Consider the following 27,931-nt stretch of genomic DNA (forward strand, 5'->3'; position numbering starts at 1 on the left):
CCTTAACTCTAGATTGGATCTCTCTTTGATAATCTTCCATCTGTTATTTCTTGTTCTAATCTCAGGTACTTTGGAAAATAATAATAATAAAGTTGGAAGGCACCTTGGAGGTCATTTAGTCCAACCCCCTGCTCAGGCAGGAAACCCTATATCATTTCAGACAAATGGCTCTCCAGTCTCTTCTTAAAAGCTTCCAGTGTTGGAGCATTCACAGCTTCTGGAGGCAGGTTGTTCCACTAACTGTTGTGTCAGGAAATTTCTCCTTAGTTCTAAGTTGCTTCTCCCTTTGGTTAGTTTCCATCTGTTGTTTCTTGTCCTGCCTTCAGGTGCTTTGGACAATAGGTTGAACCCCTCCTCTCTGTGACAGCCCCTCAAATATTGGAAGGCTGCTATCATGTCCTCCCCCCCAGTCCTTCTCTTCACTAGACTAGCTATGCCCAGTTCCCTCAATTCTTCATCACGTGGTTTAGCCTCCAGACCCCTAATCATCTTTGTTGCTCTTCTCTGCACTCTTTCTAGGGTTCATTTCATGGAAATGTTTCTACTTGTCAGAGATGGAGTGCACAGTGTTTGAAGACACAACAGGAAAATAGTGTAGAAACAACACAGAAGAAGAATAGGACCAAAGCCTTTGCTTTGCTGTGAGAGTATTCTAGGTTTAATTGAAATAAGACTCAGGAGATTCTTACCCTTTTGTATTTGTAATGCTCAGGATGTTATGATCTAGTTCACCAGAACAAAGATGGAGATTTAAGGCAGGTTGTAATCTTTGACTTGTCGATCAGAAGGTCGGCAGCTTGGCGGGTCGAATCCCGAGTGCCGCGTAACAGAGTGAGCGCCTGTTACGCGTCCCAGCTTCTGCCAACCTAGCAGTTTGAAAGCACGTAAAAATGCAAGTAGAAAAATAGGGACCACTCCAGTGGGAAGGTAACAGTGTTCCGTGCGCCTTTGGCATCTAGTCATGCCGGCCACATGACCACGGAGACGTCCTCGGACAAGTGCTGGCTCTTTGGCTTTGAAACGGAGATGAGCACCGGCCCCTAGGGTCGGAAACGACTAGCACGCATGTGCGGGGGAACCTTTACCTTTACTTTTTAAATCTTTGACAGACTAAGGAACATACCTGTAGTGGAGATGCTGCATCATCAGAAGGAAGTTCTGAGATTTGAGAATGACAGATAGAGAGCCACTCAGTCTGGGGTTTGCTCTACATATTAGGAAGATCGTGCACTAAACTATATGTGCCAGTTCAAGAAGGTTTCATAAATATGTCTCTTCAACAGAAAGCTTGAAGGGTTGGTAGACAATGGTAACCAGACAAAGCCTCAAATTGCCTTGAGCTAAAGGAAGCCTGGCTGCATTATTAATATGGAGGCATTAAAATCCAGCAGGGATTCTTTAATAGCTGGAGCTACATATATTATCTCTATGGTTTACCTCAATAGTTTCCAGAGATATTTTCAAGAAGCTCTAATTACATCTGATTTCAGGTTGGGCTCTTATCAGGAATACAAATAACCTAGCTATTTTATAATATAACTCTTTAATTCGCCTCAGGCATGCCTTTTTGCTGAACTGAAGTTCAGACGTTCCTCTAGATCAGGGGTAGGCAACCTTGGCTCTTTTATGACTCGTGGACTTCAACTCCCAGAATTCCTAAGCCAGCCACGCTGAGGGGAAAGGGAGGGGTTTCCAAGCTGAGCCACGCTGGCTCAGGAATTCTGGGAGTTGAAGTCCACGAGTCCTAAAAGAGCCAAGGTTGCCTACTCTTGCTCTAGAAAGCCAACAGCGTCAACACAATTCAAAAAAAAAAAAGAATGTGAAAACCCAGTATGCCATCAGGAAAGTTTTGGCTGTTTGCTTATCAAGTGGAGAAGAAAAAGCAATACCAACAAGTAAAACTTGATCAGAAAGATGGGACAAGAATCAACAAGCTATCTTCATCCAATTAAGCTGACTTTGTAATAATGCTGCTTGGGGTGTGTGTGAAAGCCCTAATAAGCAGGCATATACATAGAATGAAGGCTACTGCGAAGCTTGTAAGCCGCCCTGAGTCTTCGGAGAAGACTCCACTGATAAATGGAATTAAAATAAATAAAAAAATAAAAAACTAGATCAGAGTTGGCCATGGAAGTTCAGAGCGGAAGGACAGAGACCCAACTCCTCAAAAACCAAGAATGAAACATCCCCCGTGGCTGACAATCCTAGCACTTACTTTAACCACATCCTCAGCAGACTTGCATTCCACCGATTCAGAGATATCCACCACCACATTGTTTTCTTCAACAGAAATGACCTTGATGGGGACAGCCACTGTCTTCCCAGTGAGGATGGCTGTGTTCAAGATATCCGTGTCCTGGAACGCAATGGAAACAAAAGCAGATGTCAGTGTAACATTGGTTGAGAGAAGTTCTCCTGAGGGTCAATGGCCATTTAGTCAAGATTCAAAGCAGGGTTGGCTCGTTTTGGAAGGAAACTTCCCCTCTTGGGTGTCAGCCAAGGGCCATCGGGAAAAATTTTTTATTTTATTTTTTATTTTAATTCCATTTATATCCTCCCCTTCTCCGAAGACTCAGGGTGGCTTACAATCTAAGAAGCACAAATCAATGTGCTTAGCAATAGCCTTCATTCTACGTATATGCCTGCTTATTAGGGCTTTCACACACACCCCAAGCGGCATTATTACAAAGTCAGCTTATTGCCCCCCAACAATCTGGGTCCTCATTTTACCTACCTCGGAAGGATGGAAGGCTGAGTCAACCTTGAGCCTGGTGGGACTCGAACCTGCACTAATTGCAGGCAGCTGGTGTTACTTAAGGAGGCATTAGCCCACTGCTCCACCAAGGCAGGATATCATTTGGTTGTCTTCATCTAAATTAGCACTAAGATGATCAGGGCCCTGGAGACTAAAACATATGAAGAACAGCTACAGGACTTGGGTTTGGCTAGTCTGAAGAAAAGAAGAAACGGGAGAAATGATAGCAGTGCTCCAGTATCTAAGGGGCTGCCCCAAAGAAGAGGGGGGCAGGTTGATCACCAAAGCACCAGAGGGAAGGACGAGAAACAATGGTTGGAAACTGATCAAGGAGAGAAGCAACCTGGAATTAAGGAGAAACTTCCTGACAGTGAGGACAATTAACCAGTGGAACAGCTTGCCTCCAGAAGTTGTGGGTGCTTCATCACTGGAGTTTTTAAAGAAGAGGCTAGACAGTAACTTATCTGGAATGGTGTAGGTTATAGGTTCTCCTGCTTGAGCAAGGGGTTGGACTAGAAGACCTCCAAGGTCCCTTCAAGCTCTATTCTATTCTATTCTATTCTATTCTATTCTATTCTATTCTATTCTATTCTATTCTATTCTATTCTATTCTATTCTATTCTATTCTATTCTATTCTATTCTATTCTGCATTTCTGTTCTATTCTGTATTTCTATTCTATTCTATTCTATTCTATTCTATTCTATTCTATTCTATTCTTCTATTCTATTCTGTATTTCTGTTCTGTACTATTCTATTCTATTCTGTTATTCTATTCTATTCTGTATTTCTATTCTATTCTATTCTATTCTATTCTATTCTATTCTATTCTATTCTATTCTATTCTATTCTATTCTATTCTATTCTATTCTATTCTATTATCTTGACTTGGCAGAATCAGACTTGGTTAATACTTGGAGGAAGACTATGATAAAACCCCAGTGTTGTATCAAACGAGAATGTCCAAATGATAATAGTAATCTCAGAAGAAGGATGTGAAAACCACTTCCATGTTGCTCCTAAAATAATTACTGAGCACACCAGGTGCCAAGCTGAATTGAGAATTTACATTTACATCTAAATTAAATCAATGATTAAAATAATATCCTGTCTTCAGCAGGTATCTGTAAGAATTCTAGAAAAAGGATATCATTAACTCTTGGTCAAATAAGGCAACATTTTCCCATAAAGTTTTGCCCAACTGTTATGTTTTTTTTCATTTGAAGGAAATATTTTCAAAACAGAGCAGAGAGATAGAAATAAATGATCCATAGACTGGCATCAAACCATCTGAAAAAAGAGGCTGCCATTTAAATGCTAAACACATCAATTCCAAAACATTTGTACAGTTTAACTTTGCTCCTGTTCCATAACATTTAGAGGACATTTACGATCTCTCTGTCATCAGAGATTAAGAAATGCGTATGAAAAATGCAGGGATGGAAAACATTGGCAGATTTTTCTTCTTTTTTCCAAATCGAACCAAATCGACCAACCGTTGAATAAATGGGATGTTGGGGCGAGATCTGTAGATTTGTAAAATCAGTTGCTGCTTTAGCTTGGAGAAGGAAAGAAGAAGAATTACATCCTCATTATCAGGCTTTTCATAAGAGCTCTGAGCTAAATAAGAAATAAATTGATTTTTTTTTAGGTGGTTTAATCTTCGTTACCCCTTCCTTCCCACATTTTATCCCTCCTCATGAGAATACCAAAAGATCCCTGGCAAGACCAGACAATGCTCAACTGAATGAACCTTTATTGTCAAAGTACAACCATGTATGCATTGAGATTGGCTGAGCCTCCCTTCGTGCCCCAACCCCCAACTTACAGTGACACAAACCCTCCATCTTATTACACCATGTGAACGAATTGCACAACACACCGGCCTCACAAGTCAATTATGCATAAAGTTTATAAAATTATTTCCCGTTCAAGAGCTGTTCTTCAGCCTGTTGGTGCGGCTGGCTGTATTCCTATATCTCCTACCCGATGGTAGGAGAGTAAAGAGATACCATCCAGGGTGTGAGTCATCCCTGAGGATTTTCCTCACTCTACCAAGACAGCGGGCCCTGGCGAGGTCATCCAGTGGGGTCAGGGGACAGCCCACAATGTCTTGTGCTGTGCTCACCACCCTCTGTAATGCCTTCCTATCCGCGGCTGTCAGACCAGCATACCAAACCACAATACCGTACGAGAGGACGCTCTCTATAGTAGACCGGTAAAAGAGGGTCATTAGCCGTTGTTCTACCCTGTTCTTCCACAAGACCCTAAGAAAGTGAAGCCTCTGTTGGGCCTTTCTGGCCACCTGGGTTGTATTGACTTTCCAGGTCAGATCTTCTCAGAGGTAGACTCCCAGAAATTTAAAGGAGGAAACTCTCTCTACACAGTCCTCTCCGATGTAAAGTGGGGCAGGTTCCTCCTTTTTTCTCCGGAAGTCTAACACCATCTCTTTCGTCTTGCTGATGTTCAGGTGCAAGTTGTTGTTACAACACCATATGGATAGTTTTTGTACCTCCACCCTGTATACTGTCTCATCCCCACCTGTAATAAGACCCACCATGGTAGTATCATCTGCGAACTTAATTATCGCAGTAGATGGGTCGGATGATACACAGTCATATGTGTACAAAGAGTACAGGTAGGGGCTAAGTACGCAGCCCTGTGGCGAGCCAGTGCGAAGCTTCAGGGGGGTGGACAAAGCAGACCCGACCCTCACTGTTTGAAACCGGTCCCTGAGAAAGTCTTGAATCCAATCACAGACGGAGTGGGAAAATTTCAAGTCAGTCAGCTTTTCAATGAGAATGCTCGGCAAAATGGTGTTGAAAGCTGAGCTATAATCAACAAAAAGCATCCTGACATAACTTCCAGGTTTCTCAAGATGACTTGCTACAGAGTGTAAATCAGTAGCTATGGCATCATCTGTCAACCTGTTCCCACTGTAGGCAAATTGATGACGCATGTCCTGAGATGTTGGAGAACCAATCTTTCGAAGCATTTCATGATTACAGACCTTAATGCAACGGGTCTGTAGTCATTCAGGCACTCGACTGCAGTTTTCTTGGGGACTGGGACAATGGTAGCTGCTTTCAAACCCGATGGTACACATGCCGTTTGCAAGGAGATGTTAAAAATCCTTGTCAGGACCCCTGCTAATTGGTCGGCACAATTCCTAACCACTATCCCCAGCACCCCATCTGGGCCTGCAGCTTTGCTGGGATTCACAGCCTTCCATACAGTTCTCACTTGGTCTTCAGATAGGGTGAGTTGCTGAAAATCAGAAGGCCGGCCAGCAGAGGCTACGGGGGTGGGGGGATCTGGTCTTTTTACCTTGTAGCGAGCAAAGAAGATATTCAGCTCCTCAGCAAGTCACTAGATTTGAGGCTGATCGTTATATAAAGTTAAAAACAGAATGGTTACAGAGCGGCTGTTTCTGTCTCCTGGCTAACTTTAAAAGAAAACCCAAAGAATTGCCTGCAATTTCCAATAGTTCATCTGCAACGTCTATGGACGTGCACGCTTCAGACCCGAGAATACCCTGAGGCAGAAGCTTGCCCACCCCAAGGATAAAACACCCCGACACAAACTGAGCAACGTGGTGTATGCAGTACAATGCAGTGAGCCACGTGCAGTTCTGTACATTGGGGAAACAAAACAACCACTTCAAAAACGCTATGGCACAACATAGGAGAACAAACCCATCAGGACAACATTCAGCAGTCCATCTGCATTTGAAAGACAAAAGCCAGTCTTTCGAAGGCAGCAAAGTCCACATTTTGGACAGAGAGGACCGCTGGTTTGAAAGAGGGGTCAAAGAGGCCATCTAGGTCAGGGGTGTCAAACTCAATTTCATTGAGGGCCGCATCAGCATTGCGGTTGCCCTCAGGGGGCCTGGTGGGTGTGGCCAGGGTGGGTGTGGCCTACTGGGTGGGCGTGGCTAGAGTGCGTATGGCCTACTGGGTGGGTGTGGCCAGCTCTACATCATTTGCATCAAGGGTGCCTATGGGGGCCTGGGCAGGAGTGGGAGAGATCTGAGGGTCTCTGGCAGGAGGAGGGTCTCTGGGCCAGGGCCAAGGCAGTGGGGGCCGTTCCCTCACTGTTTCCAAGATGGCTTCGCGGGCCACATGAAACCACTTCGCGGGCTGGATCCGGCCCCCGGGCCTTGTGTTTGACATGTCCGATCTAGGTCAAAACTGAACAGCCCTCTCAACAGAGGGGGAGGGATACGACATCATCTATCTCCAGTCTACAACACAGTCCTTTGCGCAGTTCCAAGAAGGCTCCACACCCATTTGCACCACTCAGGTGGCCTTGAGGACACAGATAAACCTCCAGGTGGCCTCAACAACTCTCTAAAACAGACATGTCAAACTCGTGACATCACGTGACATCATGCAATGTATCAGAGCTTTTCCCCCATTGCCGGCAATGAGGTGGGCACGGTTTCCTTGTGATGTGTCCAGCCCATGGGCTGGAACTTTGGCACCCCTGCTCTAAAAGGATGCAAATGACTAGCTATCTGCAAGGAATATAAATCCTTCCGTTCCCCACTATCCAGTCAGAGCTGAAGAAGCTTCTTGGATGAGAAGCGAAACGTCTTCAAAGGAAAAACAAGGAAGTCCAGTTGCCTCTTGGGAAAGCACCCTTGGGACATTCATCTGCAATGGTTCCAAACCCTTGGTTCTTCCAAAGCCAAGTCTCAAGGCAGTTCCTTTCCCTATACATCATTGTCATCAGCGAACTAAGAAAGACCACATACTTATAGAATCAGGGGATCATGAACGGACAATAAAAGTAGTTATTCATCCAAGAATATATAAGAACCACTTCAAACACTGGTCCACCAGGATGAAATAAACACTCTTTGACATGCTGATGGTGGTGGAGATGATCCCTCTGGGTATGGGGGCTGATGGCAAATTAGAACATGTAATAATATTCATATGGATTAAGAGTCAAGTTCAAACTCAGGCCACCAGTGGGAGGAAACTGGACTTTGTTGTGACATAAAAAAACAACACATTCTGGTAAAATCCGTTCTTAAATTGAGGTTTTCACTGGACCAGGAAGGTAGGAGATGGAGAACTCGCATCCGTATGATATCAGCTTGGAGCTTGTAAACCAGCTTCATCATTGGGCCTCTGGGGGACAGGAAGTCCAGTGCAATGTTGTACTCACTCTAGTTTGTTCTGCCTTGTCAGCAGAAGAGATTCCACCCTGAAATGATGCCATCTAAACTGCCAAAGATGTTCTCTGCCAGCCGAGGAAAGATGGCATGCAGTTCCTTGGCAGGAAAAATCTTCAATGATTGTCATGAGATCATGGCACCACTGAGCAAAAGGCTTGTTTAGACAGCCTTTAAACCAGTCAGCAGGTAGCAGGGCAGAGGGACACAAACCGCCTCCTCCACTTCCTTCTCCATTCCACAAACCCCACTTCTTTCTAATACTGATGATGTTCCCTAGTTGGGTAGTGAAATATCTGCAAGAAAACAACCACGCTCAGAGAACACCAAGGACAGAAACAACAGCTTCCTCCTCCTCCTCCTCCTCCTCCTCCTCCTCCTCCTCCTCCTCCTCCACTTCCTTTCCACAAATCCCACTCCTTTCTAGTACTAATGACGTTCACTAGTTGGGTAGTGAAATATCTACCAGAAATCAACCAAGATCAGAAATCAACAAGGACCACACAATCCTCCTCCTCCTCCTCCTCCTCCTCCTCCTCCTCCTCCTCCTCCTCCTCCTCCTCCTCCTCCTCCTCCACTTCCTTTCCACAAATCCCACTCCTTTCTAGTACTAATGACGTTCCCTAGTTGGGTAGTGAAATATCTGCAAGAAAACAACCAAGCTCAGAGAGTACCAAGGGCACCAACAATCTCCTCCTCCTCCTCCCACCCCCAAACTCCACTTCTTTCTAGCACTGATGATATTTCCTAGTTGGGTAGTGAAATATCTACAAGAAAACAACCAAGATCAGAAAGCAACAAGGACCACACAATCCTCCTCCTCCTCCTCCTCCTCCTCCTCCTCCTCCTCCTCCTCCTCCTCCTCCTCCTCCTCTCCATAAGCCCACTTCTGTTACAGGAGAGCTTATCTCTGTCCTCCAAGAGCAGTAAATAGGGTATTTCATGCAACTGTCTCAATGTTACTGTCTGAACGTACATATAAACGCACTAGATAAGGGTCTGTGGAGATTCTCACTCATCCAGGTTTCTTGGATGAGAAGGAACATTTTCATGGAACCCCCCCCCCCCCAAGAAAGTTGCCTTTTGAAAAGCACCTTTGGGACTTCTGGATAAGAATGTTACTGAACTTCCTAGTCAGAATCATGAAGGTCTAAGCATGCCAGCCCGGGTGCCCTCCTACGGGGTGGGGGGTGGGGAAACACAAACATGTAATAAAAATAAAATTAAAAATATTCATGTCCTCAGACCACCATAAAGCAAAATGATTTATGGAAACAAAGAACCCAACATGGGGGGAAAAATGCAATCAATTCAGAAGACCTACAGATGCAGCCTTCAATATTACAAGACGAAAACAGCCCCGTCTTTCCTCTAGGTTTGGAAGAAAGAAAAACAAAACCACGCCGTTCCTGAAATCCACCCCAAAATAAACTTTCATTCATTCCATTCCAATCTACAAAGCTAAAGAATTCCTTCCCCTTCTTGCAAACAGGCCTCCGTTGATGAATTCCCCAGCGCTTTTAATGTACAAAGGGAAGGCTAGCGGTTTCGTGTAAACAGATAATTAACAAGCAAAGCCATTAAGAGGTGTTTTTCTGTCTCGTTTCTGTAATGGCTTGATAAGTTCAGAGTCTTTTCCAGTACAAGCTCTTCTAACCCCCACCAATGTGAGCCCAGGCTGAACAGTGATGGATGACTGGATTCTTTCCTCTGCTTCCCAAGAGTTACTAGATTTCACTCGTGGAACGGAAAAAAAAATGTAGCTGCCTTTTTCTAAGCCTCCCAACTACAAATTATTTTTGAACCTTGTAGGCCTCATTATTATTTTTGTGGAGCCTTCACTAGCCCTTCCTGGCTTCCCACGGGGTTACACTGAAGTTGGAAAAATCTCAGTCCTTCGATCACCGTTACACGATGAGGAGCAGGGAGCGTTTGCCAATGTTTTAGCCTTGAAAACAATAATAATAATAACAACAATAACAACTTGTTTTTTCTCTGTTTTGCTGCCTGCACCTCATCCCATGACGCACGCATTCAAATGCAGCCCTTGCAATTTCCTTTCTGAAGCCGCTTCAGGGCTGAGAAGAATTATATCCAACACAGCATATTTCTGCCAATTGATTCTGCTGGCACTCAGGATTTGGCCATCGTTTATTCTTCCTTGCTAGAGTGGGTTTTGTTTGGGATTGCTGTGTTCATGAACCTCGCCATCCTGTCCTATAAATCAGGATTTATGGCTTCCGGGGATGTACCAATGCCGCCAGTCAGCCCAATCTTCTATATATTTTCTAAAGTCTTAGCAAAATATGGAGACTTCGGGCATTAAAACTGGCAATCTTATATTAAAAACCCAAACTGGATTGGAAGGAATTATCTGAGCAATGTCCTCCTCCTCTCTGCAAGCCCCACTCCCTTCTAGCACTGATAGCGTTACCCAGCTGGGTCATGAAATGTCTGCAAGAAAACCACCAAGCTCAGAGAGCACCCAGGACCCCACAGTCCTCCTCCTCCTCCTCCCCCTTTTCCTCCTCTCACTCCTCCTTCACCTCCTCCTCTTCCTCCTCCCATTCTGCAAATCACACTCCCTTCTAGCACTGATAGTGTTACCAAGTTGGGTCATGAAATGTCTGCAAGAAAACCACCCAGCTCAGAGAGCACCCAGGACCCCACAGTCCTCCTCCTCCTCCTCCTCCTCCTTTTTCTTCTCCCTCTCCTCCTCCTTTTTCAGTAATAAAGAGAAGGATGGATAGATAACAGACTGCCAGCTGGGACAATTTTAAGATTAACTGCAAAGAAGATAGGCTGAAAGGGAAGGAAGAAAGCAAGCAGTCATGATTTCTAGCTGGCGAGGCAGACCAGTGGTCTCTCTCTTTCTGGCCAATTGCTAAACTGAAAATGATATTTCTCAGGTAGCCAAAAGGTGCAATTTCCTACCAAGACCCCAACTTTCAAAATATGATCGTTGCCGTTCTCCTCCCCCCTCAGTGCCAGGAAGAAGAAAAGTTGGAATAGACTTTAACTTTCGCAGGAAAAAAAGGAATAGAAATAATTTCTCTCTCTCTCTCTCTCTCTCTCTCTCTCTCTCTCTCTCTCTCTCTCTCTCTCTCTCTGTGTGTGTGTGTGTGTGTGTGTGTGTGTGTGTGTGTGTATTTGTATATGCATGCCTTTGTGTGAAATGGGCCCACACACTTTGAATATGAACTTTAAGCAGGACTAAATTCTCTTTTTTCTGTGCTGACTTGCGCCAAGTTGTAGCTCAGTGTTACAAGATATTGTAGTTCAGAATTAGAAGGCACCTGTCTTCCTTCCTTCCTTCCTTCCTTCCTTCCTTCCTTCCTTCCTTCCTTCCCCCTTTCTCTCCCTCCCATTGTCCTTCCTTCCTTCCTTCCTTCCTTCCTTCCTTCCCCCTTTCTCTCCCTCCCATTGCCCTTCCTTCCTTCCTTCCTTCCTTCCTTCCTCCCTTCCCCCTTTCTCTCCCTCCCATTGCCCTTCCTTCCTTCCTTCCTTCCCTCCCTCCCTCCCTCCCTCCTTCCTTCCTTCCTTCCTTCCTTCCTTCCTTCCTTCCTTCCTTCCTTCCTTCCCCCTTTCTCTCCCTCCCATTGCCCTTCCTTCCTTCCTTCCTTCCTTCCTTCCTTCCTTCCTTCCTTCCTTCCTTCCTCCCTTCCCCCTTTCTCTCCCTCCCATTGCCCTTCCTTCCTTCCTTCCTTCCTTCCTTCCTTCCTTCCCTCCCTCCCTCCCTCCCTCCTTCCTTCCTTCCTTCCTTCCTTCCTTCCTTCCTTCCTTCCTTCCTTCCTTCCTTCCTTCCTTCCCTCTTCTCAGAGGTGGTGGACTCTTGTACTCAACAAGAATTTCATTTTATGCTTCAATGAAAGAATGAATGAATGGATGGATGGATGGATGCTAGGCAGATAGATAGACAGACCTCTAGGCACTAACTACTCAGGAAGAAGAAATGATGGAAGATTGTAAAGCTGCTCCTGGATGAAGAATGAGTTTGTAAAATCTAGTTTTACAGCACCCACAACATAAAAATGCACTCTCTCTCTCTCAGAAAGACAATTCCTTCCACACCCTTGGTACCCCAGGCATTTTAAAAGCAAAATTAAAAATGTAAAAAGTTATATAAACACCCCATTGGTGGAACTAAGTTATTCATTTGGCAATTTACTTAACAGCAATGGGATAATAGCTGCCATCCACAAGAATCATGGCTTCCAAACACCAACAAAGCAACACACATGAATGTTTTATAAGGGAACACACATTCACACAGGCTGTTTCAAGGGACTTCCTCAGTCCGAAATACAGACCAGATGGCTGCCCCCCCCGCCCGCCTCAGAAAAAAAATCCAAATGTCCACAGCTCCATTGTTGCTAAACTGGAGCTTCTAATGCAGTCAATTTTCCAGGAGCGAAAGGATAGACAGACACACAAACAGATAGATAGATGGACGGACAGACAGACAGATGGATGGATGGATAGGCTGCTTGGCATATTGACAGACAGACAAACAGATGAATGAAGGCAATATAAGTGTTCCAAGATAATATTGCAGGATCTAATCTGGGTCAGCCATGGGGACCAGAAGTTTAGTCTAACGCTGCCCAGAGGCTACCATAAGAGGAGAAATTATGCACTTCAAAGGTCCCTTGGCAGTGGGAGATTCTTTTAATGTAATCTACCGGATCCCCTGCATGGATTGCCCATGTGACAATTGGGGAGGAAGCTAACCACCAGTCTGCAAGGACACAAATGAGACCCGAACTCATTGGTAGCCTCACATGGCAATGAACAAGGACATACACTCAATTTCGCAGCTACTAAGATTGTTGGCTGAGCAGGTACAAAAATAGCCTTGGAAGACAATCCTCTGGTCCCAGTGACCAACCCAGATTGGATCCTGCAGACAAACAGACATATAAACAGGCAGGTGGAGGGGGCAGACAGATAGATGAACAGAACTGGAAGGACAGGATAGATCAGGGGTGTCAAACTGCTGGCCCGTGGGCCAGATGTGTCATTTATTTATTTTATTTATTTAGTTACATTTTTATACCGCCCTATTCCCTGAGGACTCAGGGCGGTTTACAGGGAATTAAAAATCCAACATACAAAAGTTAAAAACCAAATTAAAAAATATTAAATTGACCCTGTACTCAATTAAAAAGAACCCCAATTAAAAATTTCTCCTCAGCCTGGGCCCGAGAGCTCGAAGAGCCAGGTCTTCAGGCCCCGGCGGAATGATCGGAGGTCGGGGGCAGTTCTCAGCTCCACCGGCAGCTGGTTCCAGAGGGCAGGTGCTCCCACTGAGAAGGCCCTATCCCTGGGTGTCACCCGCCGGCAATCTCTTACCGGCGGGACCCTGAGCAGACCCTCCCTGTGGGAGCGCACTGGGCGAAGGGCGTTTGATGCCGGCAGCAGGTGTTCCCTCAGATATCCCGGACCCAGGCCATGTAGGGCTTTATAGGTGATAACCAGCACCTTGAATTTCACCCGGAGGGCAACTGGAAGCCAATGCAGCTCGCGGAGTAGAGGTGTTACATGGGAGTATCGGGAAACCCCCATTCTGCACCAGTTGAAGCCTCCGAGTGGTCTTCAAGGGCAGCCCCATGTAGAGAGCGTTACAGTAGTCCAAATGGGAGTTCACAAGTGCGTGAGTAACTGTGCGTAGGGCGTCTCGGTCCAGATAGGGACGCAACTGGCGCACCAGGCGAACCTGAGCAAAAGCCCCCCTGGTCACGGCTCCTATATGGTCTTCAAAATTGAGCCGTGAGTCTAGGAGGACGCCCAAGTTGCGAGCCCTATCGACGGGGGGTAACACCTCACCCCCCATCATTAAGGATGGAATAACTTGGTTAACCCGAGATGCCGATATGCACAGCCACTCAGTCTTGGCGGGATTGAGACGAAGCCTGTTTCTCCCCATCCAGACCTGAACCGCCTCCAGGCACCGGGACATCACGGAGAGGGCATCACTGGGTTGGTTCGGGGTGGAAAGAAAAAGTTGGGTATCATCAGCGTACTGGTGATACCCTACCCCAAAACCACGAATGATCTCACCCAGCGGCTTCATATAGATGTTGAACAGGAGAGGCGAGAGAACCGACCCCTGAGGAACTCCACAAATGAGAGACCTCGGGGCGGATCTCTGCCCTCCTGTCAACACCGACTGCGAGCAGCCCTGGAGGTAGGAGGAGAACCACCGTAGGACGGTGCCTCCCACTCCCAGCCCCCTGAGACGCCGCAGCAGGATACCATGGTCGATGGTATCGAACGCCGCTGAGAGATCTAATAGGACCAGGACAGAGGAGCAACCCCTGTCCCTAGCCCTCCAGAGATCATTCACCAGCGCGACCAATGCCGTCTCCGTGCTGGTCCGGGCCTGAAGCCCGATTGGTACGGGTCCAGATAATCAGTTTCCTCCAGGAACAGAGGGAGCTGATGCGCCACCACACTCTCAACAACCTTCGCCAGAAAGCGAAGGTTGGAGACTGGACGGTAGTTGTTTAAAACAGCCGGGTCCAAAGCAGGCTTCTTGAGAAGGGGTCTCACCACCGCCTCCTTCAAGGCGGCAGGAAAGACACCCTCCTTCAAGGAAGCAGTTATTACTGCATGGAACCAGCCTCGTGTTCCTTCCCGAGCCGCATAAGCTAGCCAGGAGGGGCACGGATCCAACAAACAGGTGGTGGTGCTCAGTCTCCCCATGATCCTGTCCACATCATCAGGGGAAACAGGGTCGAACTCAGTCCAGATAACGTGCTCAAGACCGCCTGATTCCTCCACATCAGACTCTGCCCAGTCAGAGTCCAAGCCGGTCCGGATCCGAGCAATTTTGTCCGCCAGATAATGACTAAACTCCTCGGCTCGTCCCTGCAAGGGATCCTCTCTCACCTCCTGATTAAGGAGGGAGCGAGTCACCCTAAACAGGGCAGCCGGGCGATTATCTGCGGACGCGATAAGGGCGGCAAAGTAGTTAGACTTTGCCGTCCTTATCGCCGCAAGATAAGACCTTATAAAGGTTCTTAACTGCAATCGGTCGGATTCGGATCGGCTGGATCTCCAACCGCTCTCTAGACCTCGTCTCCGATGCTTCATCTCCCGGAGCTCCACAGAGAACCATGGGGCCCAGCGGGATCTGCGACGGGTCAGAGGTCGCATGGGTACAACGCAGTCGAGTGCCCTGGTGGCTGCCGTTTCCCAGGCCTCCACCAGGGCATCGACTGGGCTGTGGGTAAGGGTGATAGGTATAGGCCCAAGCGCCCTCTGGAACCGATCTGGGTCCATTAGGCGCCTGGGGCGGAACCACCTGGTCGGCTCCGCCGCCCAGCAGCGGGGGATGGCATGACAGAAAACCAGCCTCAGGAGGTGATGATCTGACCATGACAGAGGGGTGATGGATGGAGAACCCCCTCCCAGATCATCCAACCACTGTCCAGACAGGAACACCAGGTCGAGAGTGTGATCCCCCTCATGAGTCGGGCCCTCAATAACCTGGGTCAGGCCCATGGCTGTCATGGAAGCCATGAACTCCCGAGCTAACTCCGACGACCCTCCCAGTGATGGCAGGTTGAAGTCACCCAGGACTATAAGCCTAGGGAACTCCACCGCCAACCCTGAGAGGGTGTCGAGCAGCTCAGGCAGGGCTGTTGCCACACAGCTGGGCGCCAGGTATGTAAGCAACAAGCCCAAGTCATGGAGAAAGTACGTCCTCCCCATTGCCAGCAATGGCAAAAAAGTCACGATACGTCGTGACACAACATATGACGTTGCGAGTTTGACACCCCTGGGATAGATGGACAGACAGACATAATAACAGAATTGGAAGGGACCTTGGAGGTCTTCTAGTCCAACCCCCCCCCCTTGATCAAGCAGAAGACCTTGTACTATTTCAGAAAATTGGCATTTGCAGAAAACGGAGTAGTTCCTGTTTTATTTTATTCCTTTGCCACAAATGATGAGGAAGGCTGAGGACATCTCTGAAAAAGGATTTAGTAACTGCTGAACTTTTGCCTACTTGTAGTAAGACAGATGCCTGCTCATCCAAACTGCAACGTGGCCATTTTTTCCTAATAGAGAATTTCAGAAGACGTACTGGTGTAATAAATTGTAATAAAAGCGCATTTATTATTTATTCATGTTTGGGGAGGCAACGAATCCTGCTGAAGGACAGTCAGCACTGCTAAATCAAGGAGGGGACGATGATGGGCAAGGAAGCTGGCAGATTAAAAGGCCTACTGTCCATCTTTTCCTGTAGTTGGCCAACTCTTCCCTTCTCTCTTGGTGCCTTCATGGTAGCTTACCATGATGGTGTGGCTGTCACAAAGATCCTGTTACAATTTCACCTGATTGATCTAGCTTTAGAGGGAACAATATACAGTTGGATTTCCAAACACTGTTGGACCAAGAGGTCCACAAGCCTACTCAAAACATCCATACCCAAGACAATCCAAACTAGTTTCTAGAAAATACCAGGTTTCACCTTAGTCATAGTCAAGGAGGAACCCCCCCAGAAGCATTTTTTTCAATGTTCTTTCAGCAGGTCAACTCAGAAGCTGGATTCACAAATAGCTTTAAGTTGGAGGCAGTTGTATAAACCACTAGTGGCAGGGTTGATTCATCAGGCTGAACCATACACTAGGGAGGGCGAATTGTGTGACTAGGATCTGAGTATATTAAACCATAAATAAGCAAACCAACATGCTAATCGCAAGAGATGGTTGTGATTAAGACATGTGCTTGGATCAAGGAAGGGTAAAATGAGGACCCAGATTGTTGGGGGCAATAAGCTGACTTTGTAATAATGCCGCTTGGGGTGTGTGTGAAAGCCCTAATAAGCAGGCATATACATAGAATGAAGGCTACTGCTAAGCTTGTAAGCCGCCCTGAGTCTTCGGAGAAGGGCGGGATATAAATGGAATTAAAATAAATAAATAAATAAATAAATAAAATAAAATTGGTGACTCAGAGGCCTGGATTTCTTGATCACATGATCAGTCATTCAGTCTGGACCATCAAGACTGATTGTGCGGTCAGGGAAGCTGGTCGTACAAATCAAACCAAGGTTAAAGCCTAACAGGGCTTAGTCTTAGTGCAAATATAGCTTCTTAGGGTGTTGCATGAATCCAGGCCTCTGAGTCTTTGATGGATCTAGCATCTTCCTAATACAGAATAGAATAGAATATTCTTTATTGGCCAAGTGTGAGTGGACACACAAAGAACTTGTCTGTGGTGCAGACATGTATGTACAAACTTTAAAGTAATATAATCATAAGATACCAATAGAAGTAGCTAATAGGAAAGATGAGAAGGGTAATAGTAATACGGCCCTACTACATGGGTAAATATCTTAGGCATGACAGTGCTGTGGGAGAGTAAGGGCACAAGGGAAATAAAGAAGCTGAGGGGGCATATGGCATATGATAGTGTCTCTCAATCTGGCAACTTGAAGACAGGGTGGACTTCAACTTTCAAAAATTCCTCAGCCAGCACAGCTGAGGAATTTAATCAATCAATCACAATAGCTGGAAGGGCCTTGGAGGTCTTCTAGTCCAACCCTCTACTCAAGCAGGATACCCTATACAATTTCATTCATTCTCTTCACTGGAGGAGCACCCACAATTTCTGGAGGCAAGCTGTTCCAGCGGTTAATTGTCCTCTCTGTTAGGAAGTTTCTTCTTAATTCCAGGTTGCTTCTCTCCTTGATTAGTTTCCGTCAACTTCAAACTTCTTGTTTGAAGTTTCTTGTTTGAATCTGAACTCTACGCATCTTCAAGTTTTCAAGATTGAGAAATACTGGTATATGGTCTGTGTGTAACAAAATTTCTTGCAATTTTGTGAAATTCCAAACATTGACATTTGAAAAAGGCTGCGTCAAGGTTCCGACTGATGATCCCAACAAAGTAAGCACAGCTGAGACATTCCAATCTCTAATGGGCAATCCCCAGGGGGAGGGTGTTCTCTGTGGGCACGCCTGCCCTATGGAATCAACTGCCAACGGAACTCCGGACTGCCCCCGACTTTCGTTCATTTTGCCGGGACCTAAAAACCTGGCTCTTTGAGCTATCTGGTCTGGACTGAAGGGTTTAATGTTTTTAAATTGTGATTTTAATTTTTGCGGCTAGACTTAATTTAATTTAATTTTAATTTTATATTGTATTGTTTTTAAATTTTGCCTTGTAAACTGCCCTGAGTCCTTTGGGAGTAGGGCGGTATATAAACCAAATTAATAAATAATAAATAATGCAAATCTTTATTGAGCACACCATATTGGCATTGATGAGTAGGAAGTCAGCTCTGATTAAATTGGCATGAAAGCAGTATATTAAAAGTATAGAAACTCCCTCCCCCCCCCACACTGCAGGTCACATTACCCAATTAAGCTCCAGACAATTATTATGAGAAAGAATCTTCAGTTTCAGAATCTAGATTACGTGAAGTGTTAATACCACTTTACAATGCCTTGGTAAGGCCACATTTGGAATACTGCATCCTGTTTTGGTCACCACGATGTAAAAAAGATGTTGAGACTCTAGACAGAGTATACAGAAGAGCAACAAAGATGGTTAGGGGACTGGAGGCTAAAACATATAAAGAACGATTGCTGGAATTGGGTATGTCCAGTTTAATGAAAAGAAGAACAACATGACAGCAGTGTTCCAATATCTCAGGGGCTGCCCCAAAGAAGAGGGAGTCAACCTATTCTCCAAAGCCCCTGAAAGCAGGACAAGAAGCAACGGATGGAAACTAAACAAGGAGAGAAGCAACCTAGAATTAAGGAGAAACTTCCTGATGGTGAGAACAATTAACCAGTGGAACAACCTGCCTCCAGAAGCGGTAAATGCTCCAACACTGGAGGCTTTTAAGAAGAGACTGGACAGCCATTTGTCTGTAATGGTATAGGGTTTCCTGCCTGAGCAGGAAGTTGGACTAGATGACCTCCAAGGTCCCTTCCAACATTATTATTATTGTTGTTGTTGTTTCCAAAACAAACTCGTGGATGCAGCTCCATAGCTGCAATACACATCCCATTTCCCCCCCCCCCAAGGGAAAAAAAAAACCAGCCAAAGCAGCGTGAAGTTTTTCCAAGCTTGACAGGCTGCTGAAAAGAACAGTGTTTACATGGCCGAAAGATACTGTTTGTAAATGTTACATGCAAACATGCACATAAGACAAAAGTTTTGCATATCCGAAGTTGAGCCTTATGTAAGTGTGCCTTTTGTAAATTATTCAGCAGGCAACGGTTGGATTGAAGGCGAGCCGAACTGAACACAAACAGGTCTGGACTTTCCAATTAGGTCTTGTCACTGTTCAAACAGGATGAGGCTGTTGAAAAGCCAGGCTCATGCACTTAAGAGCGTTGAAAAAGCATCAGGAATAAAATACGGTTAAACCTAAAAATTCCGCCTGCTAAAGAGGAAAGAGGCTTATCAGGAAAGAAAGAGGCCTTAAGTTTAAAAAAAACAACAACAAAACCCCAGAATGACAAATTGCCCAGGTCTCTCTGTTTTACAAATCACAGCTCTGCAGAGTGAATTCTCCTTTCCCCTCACATCGTAATAATCTTCTACATGTAAATAAATAAACATCGATGCCTCTCAGCAAATCTGTCACTTTAACTTTGCCACTTGATGCATTCTCTGCCAGGCTTGCTTTATGTGGTGTGCCATTTGTCATCCAGCCATTTTTTAAAAAAAATTCCATTTATATCCCGCCCTTCTCCGAAGACTCAGGGCGGCTTACAAGCTTAGCAGTAGCCTTCATTCTATGTATAGGCCTGCTTATTAGGGCTTTCACACACACCCCAAGTGGCATTATTACAAAGTCAGCTTATTGCCCCCAACAATCTGGGTCCTCATTTTACCTACCTCGGAAGGATGGAAGGCTGAGTCAACCTTGAGCCTGGTGGGACTCGAACCTGCACTAATTGCAGGCAGCTGGTGTTACTTAAGGAGGCATTAGCCCACTGCTCCACCAAGGCTCTTTTTGGCGGAGTTGCACCAGAAAAATGCATCAGGGAGATTTTGCAGGTTGTACCACAAAACAGCCTTTTGTGGGTTGCCCCAGAAAAATACATCAGAGGAAGCCCAGAAGTTTGGCTCTCCAAATGAGATGACTTATCTGGATTAAATTGTTCTCCAGCTTAAAATGCTTCTTAAAAGACACCATATTTTTGTATATTCATCACTACTAAATCTGGGGAATGGGTTGACCCAGTTTGATGGACAAAGCGTGAGAACGGTGTGAAAAGAGAAGAAGCACCAGAGGGCAGGATAAGAAACAAGGGTTGGAAACTGATCAAGGAGAGAAGCAGCCTGGATTTAAGGAGAAACTTCCTGAGAGGGAGGACAATCAACCAGTGGAACAGCTGGCTTCCAGACATCGTGGGTGCTCCATCACTGGAGATTTTTAAGAAGAGACTGGACATTTACTTGTCTGAGATGGTATAGGTTCTCCTGCTTAAGCGGGGGCCTGGACTACTAGAAGATCTCCAAGGTCCCTTCCAGCTCTGCTCTGCTCTATTCTATTCTATTCTATTCTATTCTATTCTATTCTATTCTATTCTATTCTATTCTATTCTATTCTATTCTATTCCATATTCTGTTCTGTTCTGTTCTGTTCTATTCTATTCTGTTCTGTTCTGTTCTACTCTACTCTACTCTACTCTACTCTACTCTACTATTCCATTCCATTCCATATTTCTATCCTATTCTATTCTATTCTATTCTATTCTATTCTATTCTATTCTATTCTATTCTATTCTATTCTATTCTATTCTATTCTATTCTATTCTATTCTATTCCATATTCTGTTCTGTTCTGTTCTGTTCTATTCTATTCTATTCTATTCTGTTCTGTTCTGTTCTACTCTACTCTACTCTACTCTACTCTACTCTACTCTACTCTACTCTACTATTCCATTCCATTCCATATTTCTATTCTATTCTATTCTATTCTATTCTATTCTATTCTATTCTATTCTATTCTATTCTATTCTATTCTATTCTATTCTATTCTATTCTATTCCTATTCTATTCTATTCCTATTCTGTTCTAAGCTTCATTTGTCTACCAATTGACTGAGATCCCTAGATGGACAGAGACCTCAGAAACACTTGAATGACATGGCCATTGACACAAACTCTATCAGCCAATTGCAAAAGGAAGGCAGCTTGGCTTGCAATAGCTAACATCCTGCAACGAGACCTTTAACACCATCAAACATCCACAAATGCCTAATCCCAGATCTTTGGGAAGGACTCAATAGGTGGACAAAAGTGCCAAATCCAGCCTAAACATCTGGCTGATTGCGCAATGAACTATAATAATAATAATAATAACAACAAGTCCACTAGTCTGGATGGTAGATGCGACAGTACCTGGAGACAACAAAAGAGAAGAGAAAGAACTGGAGAAGATAACAAAATACAAAGACCTGCCAACAGAAGTAGGACGATTGTGGCAAAAGAAAGCAAAGATAGTACCAATGGTCATGGCGCCTTGGGTGCAATCCCAAAAACAACTGGAGCATCACTTGGACACCTTCGGCATTGACAAAAATCCCCACCAGTCAATTGCAAAAGGCAGGTTTGCAGCTGACATCCTACCACGAGAAACTTTAACACCATCAAACAACATCTGCCTAGCCCAGGTCCTTGGGAAGGACTCAATGGGTGGACAACAATGCCAAATCCAGTCTGAACATCTGACTGGCTATCTGACCAACCATCATCATCATCATCCCAAAACTGTTCCTTGATTCCCCCCCCCATGCCAAATTGGCATGAATTTGCTTCTCCCACCCCCTTTTTTTCCCCAACTTCCAAACTCACAGAGCTGATTTGGATATATCTGAGCAGATGGCAGCCTCCAACTTTTTCCTTTGAAGCTCCTGTTTTTCTCACCCTGCAACTCCGAGCAAGGGAACTGACAGGTAATCAGCTCGGCAGGAGATTAAGGCACAAATGAAGAAGAAATTAAAAAGAGAACAACGATGGCAAAATAAGTGGCTGGCTGGAGCTGCAGAGTTAGCAGAAGAAAAGAAGAGCCAATATTCTTTTACCTTGTCTGATCCTGCCAGCATTTTATTTTATTTTTCAAAAAAAAAGAAAATTCTAAGCATCGGCTCCTTTATTCACCTGGATGCTATTAGCAGGTTGCCTTACAGGCTGTGCCAACCTTGCTAATATGGCTTAGCAGAGAACAGACACACGCACACCTAAGAAGGCAATTCAAAGTGTATTTTTAGGAAACATCCCGGTAATAGTTTCGGGTTTATTTATAATTTATTGGCCAAGCACCACCAAATCCTTTTAACATTTCCCAGATGAAGGATTTATTATTAACTTCTGATTAGAATCATCTCTACAGAACTGGCTTTGCTTGCTTTCTTTGACTAGGGTTGAGCAAAAAAATATTTGATGTGTTACATAGACATTTGTGTGGGCGTGTATCAAAGCTCTTCTCTTTCTGTTAATATATATTTTTTTAACCTCCAGGAATCACGTTTCCCAGTGTATTTGACCACGTGGCTTTCACTCGTTCTCACTTTCAGTGTGTTTCATTGTAGGGACACACCTGGTTAATGACCAGGTCAGCATAATGTTAGCTCATCTGTTTCATGGTGGGCTTGGAGAAGACAATTGGAAAGAGGTGCACCTTTATAGGACAACTGAAGTGCATAATGGTGAAAGGTTGGATATGGATCAGTGAAAGAGCCTTGGTGGAGCAGTGGGCTAATGCCTCCTTAAGTAACACCAGCTGCCTGCAATTAGTGCAGGTTCGAGTCCCACCAGGCTCAAGGTTGACTCAGCCTTCCATCCTTCCGAGGTAGGTAAAATGAGGACCCAGATTGTTGGGGGCAATTAAGCTGACTTTGTAATAATGCCGCTTGGGGTGTGTGTGAAAGCCCTAATAAGCAGGCATATACATAGAATGAAGGCTACTGCTAAGCTTGTAAGCCGCCCTGAGTCTTCGGAGAAGGGCGGGATATAAATGTAATAAAAAAAACCAGTTTTGAGTCTACCCTCAGCCATGGAAGTTCATACATTTCAACTGAATTCAAGGGAACATAATTGTTGGGTTCATCTAAAAACATAGAATGCTCACACTATGGATTAACATGCAAACCTAATTCACACAATGGATAAAAACAATGGCTGGGGTCTTACAACATGCCAGAATGCAACTACTGTCAGTGTCAGAATGGGACTGGGATGGGATTTATATCCCATTCATAAAACTCTATCTGTATGTTCTAAAATCTTACAGCCCTCACTGGATTCTGCCATTCCCAAGGAGAAGAGAAGATGTTAACTGGTTATCCTTATCCATTTGTTGCAAGGGTGTTTATTTCAGCCTGCCTGGAGGCTGTCATTAGACCAGGGGTAAACCTTTGAACTGAGAAGAACAAAGAAAGGGAGGGGGGGAGAGATTCTGGTTTGTATCTCCGATTAGCATCTGAAAGGGTAGAAGGAAATGTTGTAAAGACATGGAAGATCCCTCTTCCCATGGAAGGTTTTGACACCTGAACCTTAATTGATCCGGGACTGACCAAATGGACTGAGGGGAGGGGGTTCACTTGGGGACACTTTAAAAGTATCAATCTGTAACACAGTTTTCAGATCCTGTCTAGATTTTCCACTGACAATCATGTTTTAGTAAAAAGTTCCTTATTGGACAATTCTGTCTCCAAGAGTCCTTCTTTCCTAAGACGTGGATTGGGGTGGGACCTGACAGTCAGGCTCCTAAACCAAGAAAGACATGTTGAGGTTCTTCTAGGAAGTTTGCTTTATTGTTCCTCACCAATGGACAGAATCTTACCAAACTAAAGTCATAGTGACTGGACTAATACTCAACATTCGGGACCAGCTCATTCACTGTGTATTATGTGACATTGCTATTTCAAGATACTAAAGCTGCCTCTTGATTGAATAGCTGCATTCCATACGGTGTTATGATTAAAATGATGGACTTCAGCAGATCTCCAGTCTACTGAAATGATGGTCTTGAGTGATCATCAGCCAATAAACCATTCTTCAACCTACCTTTACTAGAACATGAGGAAGACATTGCCCTCCAAACATCTAGGGAAGCAGGCATATTACTTTTAGGAAAGGTAAGGAAGAAATTTTGACATTCCCCTGAAAGCAATACAAGCGTACAACAGATCTTTTAGAAATCTTGTAGGAAACTCAGGATCTCTTACCATTGCTAATGGGACGATCCCCACTAGATCCTTCTGGCAAATGAAAATTTCAGAAAGGGCCATCTCTGTCATTTTCTTCTGAGGATATTCCACTTGCCAGGATATTGGCTGGGTTCCCGAAAGGCTGCTGAAGCTGGCAATTTCAAAATTCAGTCTGACAACTTCGCTGAATATGTTGTTATTATTGCTTCTGAATGAAAAGAAACAGAGAAAAGGCACATGACTAGATGGGATGGCAAAGAATGTTTTTTTAAAAAAAGAACTACACAACCAGCGAAGCAACAACACATCATGCGTGGACAATTGGAAAAGAAAGAACAGTGGTAACTAAAAAACCCCACACCATTTGTCTTCAAGCAAACAAAATGGCATCCTTTTTAAGCCTTTATAAATAAATATAGGGATTATATTAGAGAAAGTCTGAGTGCTGGGATTTTTAAGTAAAATGCGTTGGGACAAGTGGCCAGGCCAGTTAAGGAGAAAGCAAAATTATCTATTTAAATCTGTTACGGTGAGTTGGAGAAGCTGTATACCTCTTCTAGCAATTGACACGCATGGGAAAAAAAAAAGAAATTAACAGGAGTCATCATCATTAGTCAATCAACTTTCGCCTCTCCCTCCATGCATTTGATGACTCCATCAAATCAATGGAACCAACAGTCGACTTGAAAGACACTTCATCTTTACCTCTTCTCTTTGCAAAATTTCAACTCAATGGGTGTGTTTATTTTTTTTTTATTTTTATTTTTTATTTTAATTCCATTTATATCCCACCCTTCTCCGAAGACTCAGGGCGGCTTACAAGCTTAGCAGTAGCCTTCATTCTATGTATATGCCTGCTTATTAGGGCTTTCACACACACCCCAAGCGGCATTTTTACAAAGTCAGCTTAATTGCCCCCAACAATCTGGGTCCTCATTTTACCTACCTCGGAAGGATGGAAGGCTGAGTCAACCTTGAGCCTGGTGGGACTCGAACCTGCACTCATTGCAGGCAGCTGGTGTTACTTAAGGAGGCATTAGCCCACTGCTCCACCAAGGCTCTTTAATATGTCCCTGGCTAGATTTCAAAGCTGGCAATCCCTTTTATTTATTTTTAACCAGGGCAGAACAGTAAATGCACTGTCCTTATGCTGAATGGACTTCACAATAACTCACAGCCATGTGATATCATCGTGAAACCAAGTTGGAGTGAGCACAACATGCATCCAGATCACATTCTAGGGCCACCCATGAAATAGGTGGGGGAGGTAGAAAGGAGAAGGCAAATGAGAAGAGGGGGATTATAAGAAGTCCAGAATGTCCCCACATTGTCTAAAAATCCATCGTCAAATTCAGTTCATCTCCAAGACTCCCTACTAAGGGTCCAATCTGGGACCAGAGGTTTAATCTTCTGATTCTTTGGACTTGTGCTGGAGTCCATCCTCAAGGAATGTCTCTCTCTCACCAGACTAAGGTCCAATAGCACCTAGTTTAGCACCTAGAGAGAACATCAAAAGTTCTCTCTGAGCAGATGGGATACCAGTCATAAAAATAAGCAGGCTCCCCCCCCCAAATTCCAGTAACCTCTCATTAACTACCACCACTCAGGTAATTTCATATCAATGCAGCTTACATGGAAAAGTTCAGATCCTGCATAAAAATGGGGGCACTGGACAATTTTGCTCTCCCTCCTGCTTAAAAGGAAAGATGGCACCAATTCCTTCAACCTTTTGGTTTCAAACCTTCCTCTTCAGATTTCCTTAAGTCTGTTGACCTAAAACTTTTACAAAAGGAACCCAGTGGTGTTTTTGAGATGGAAGCTAGCCTAACTCCGGTGCCATCTCTTTCTTCCTTTGAGAAGCTGTCTCACTTTTTAGTGTTCACCTGATGTGCCATTCTCAGGCTGAGAATGTGGAAAACCAAAGAGTCAGTGAAAAGCCTCACTTTAAGGGCTTTCAAGTTACAGAAAATGGATACAATTAAGAACGACAGTTCTTTAGGAAGGCACGGGGAGGAGGATTCCCTTCTTTAAAAAAGCTACTATTTTTACATTTCCCTTTTTTCCTCCGTGTGTCAATAGGAAACCTGCCCACTCAAAACAAACGAATCTGAATTTCCCATAAGCTTATGCCCAAAACTAGATAACAGCTTCAGATCAACATATTCTTTCACAAAAGGCATCTGGGAAGACAACGGAGCTTCCTCAGTTGAGTACTTTGGACTCTCCAAGTTGGGATTATGTGGGTTCCAGTAGCATCTGCAAGAAGGGTCAAAATTTGCAAGAAATGGGTACAGCATTGCAACAGAAGCTCTGCCCCTTTTGTATAATGCTTGCATGAGCACAAGGGGTCCAATCACACCATTGCATCTACCCTATTTTGCTATTTGTAGATGAGCAAAAGCTGACACCATTGCATCAACCCTATTTTGCTATTTGTAGATGAGCAAAAGCTGGTTCAGAACCTTGGAGAGCTCCAGACAGAAGTGGGTCAAAAGCCCTCTGTTTCAGCTCTTGATATTTTCATAGAATCATAGAATCCTAGGGCTGGAAGGGGCCTTGGAGCTCTTCTAGTCCAACCCCCTGCCCAAGGCAGGAGTCCTTATTCCATCCCAGACAAATGGTTGTCCAATCTTTTCTTGAAAACGTCCAGCAACGAAGCACCCACCACATCCGGAAGCAAGCCATTCCATTGTGTTCTGACTGATGGGAAATTTCTCCTTAGTTCTAGGCTTGATCTCTCTCTGATAAGTTTCCATCCATTGCCTCTTGTCCTTGTCCTGTCCTCTGGTGCTTTGGAGAGTAGGCCAAGCCTCTCTTCTCTGTGACAGCCCTTCAAGTATTGGAAGATGGCTATCACGTTTCCTTCTCTGCATTAGGCTAAAGATACCTAGCTCTGTGATGACCCAGGGCACAGCACAGAGGCAATGCAGTCAGCTGGCAATTCAAACCGCCCTTTAATTGCTCCAAATTTTCCCCAAATGCTCCCACATTTCTGGCAAGCCTCCAAACCAAGGAACACACACACACACCTTCAACTGCCTCTGGCTGCAAGTAGTTTCACACACAGTCTGATTAGAAGAGGAATTTATTCAAGGCCACGGAGATAACCAGGAATGACACATACATCATAAACCTAACGAGTCTGTGTGAATACAAGCTTGCCTGAGCAGTTTCAGAAGAGAAGACAAAATACAGTCCAAGGTCTTTGAACATCCAAGCAACATGGTCAGTCAGTCCAATGGTCATAGTTTCCAGATTTCCAATCAGAAGTCACAGAACAAGAGATCAGCAACAACACACAAAACTCCAAGGAATCAGCATGTGTTCCCGACAAATGCCTCTCCCCACAGCGTCTCCTTAAATCTCAATCCCGAGGTGTGCCTTGTGGAGAAGGGCGGGATGCTCTCCTCCTGAGTAGTTGAGCCTGCCTGTGTTGTTCCCTCCCAGCTGTGACTAGGGGGGCTTTCGCCCAGGTTCGCCTGGTGCGCCAGTTGCGGCCCTATCTGAACCGGGATGCCCTGTGTACGGTCACTCATGCGCTTGTGACCTCTCGCCTTGACTACTGTAATGCTCTCTACATGGGGCTTCCCTTGAAGACCACTCGGAGGCTCCAACTGGTACAGAATGCGGCCGCGAGAGTTGTCTTGGGAGTTTCCCGGTACTCCCATGTTACACCTTTGCTCCGCGAGCTACATTGGTTACCAGTTGTCTTCCGGGTGAGGTTCAAGGTCTTAGTGATGGTTTTTAAGTCCCTACATGGCATGGGTCCGGAATACCTCGGGGACCACCTGCTGCCGGCGTCAACTCCCCT

The 27,931-nt window shown here is 44.9% G+C and overlaps 1 protein-coding gene across 1 annotated transcript in view; it reads right to left on the reverse strand.

Moving 5' to 3' along the window:
- Positions 1-26,015, reverse strand: part of LOC310646750 (transmembrane protein 132C-like) — a gene marked incomplete at both ends in the record, with an annotated part of 38,605 nt that extends 12,590 nt beyond the window's left edge. The window contains 3 exons of the mRNA XM_083373415.1: positions 2,216-2,356; positions 24,139-24,328; positions 25,990-26,015. Coding sequence (XP_083229541.1) covers positions 2,216-2,356; positions 24,139-24,328; positions 25,990-26,015 — 357 coding nt within the window. The remainder of the gene's footprint in view (positions 1-2,215; positions 2,357-24,138; positions 24,329-25,989) is intronic.
- Between the last annotated feature and the right edge of the window lie 1,916 nt (positions 26,016-27,931).

This window comes from Vipera ursinii (genome assembly GCF_947247035.1).
Source record: "Vipera ursinii genome assembly, chromosome: 14".
In the NCBI taxonomy this organism is placed as follows: Eukaryota; Metazoa; Chordata; class Lepidosauria; order Squamata; family Viperidae; genus Vipera; species Vipera ursinii.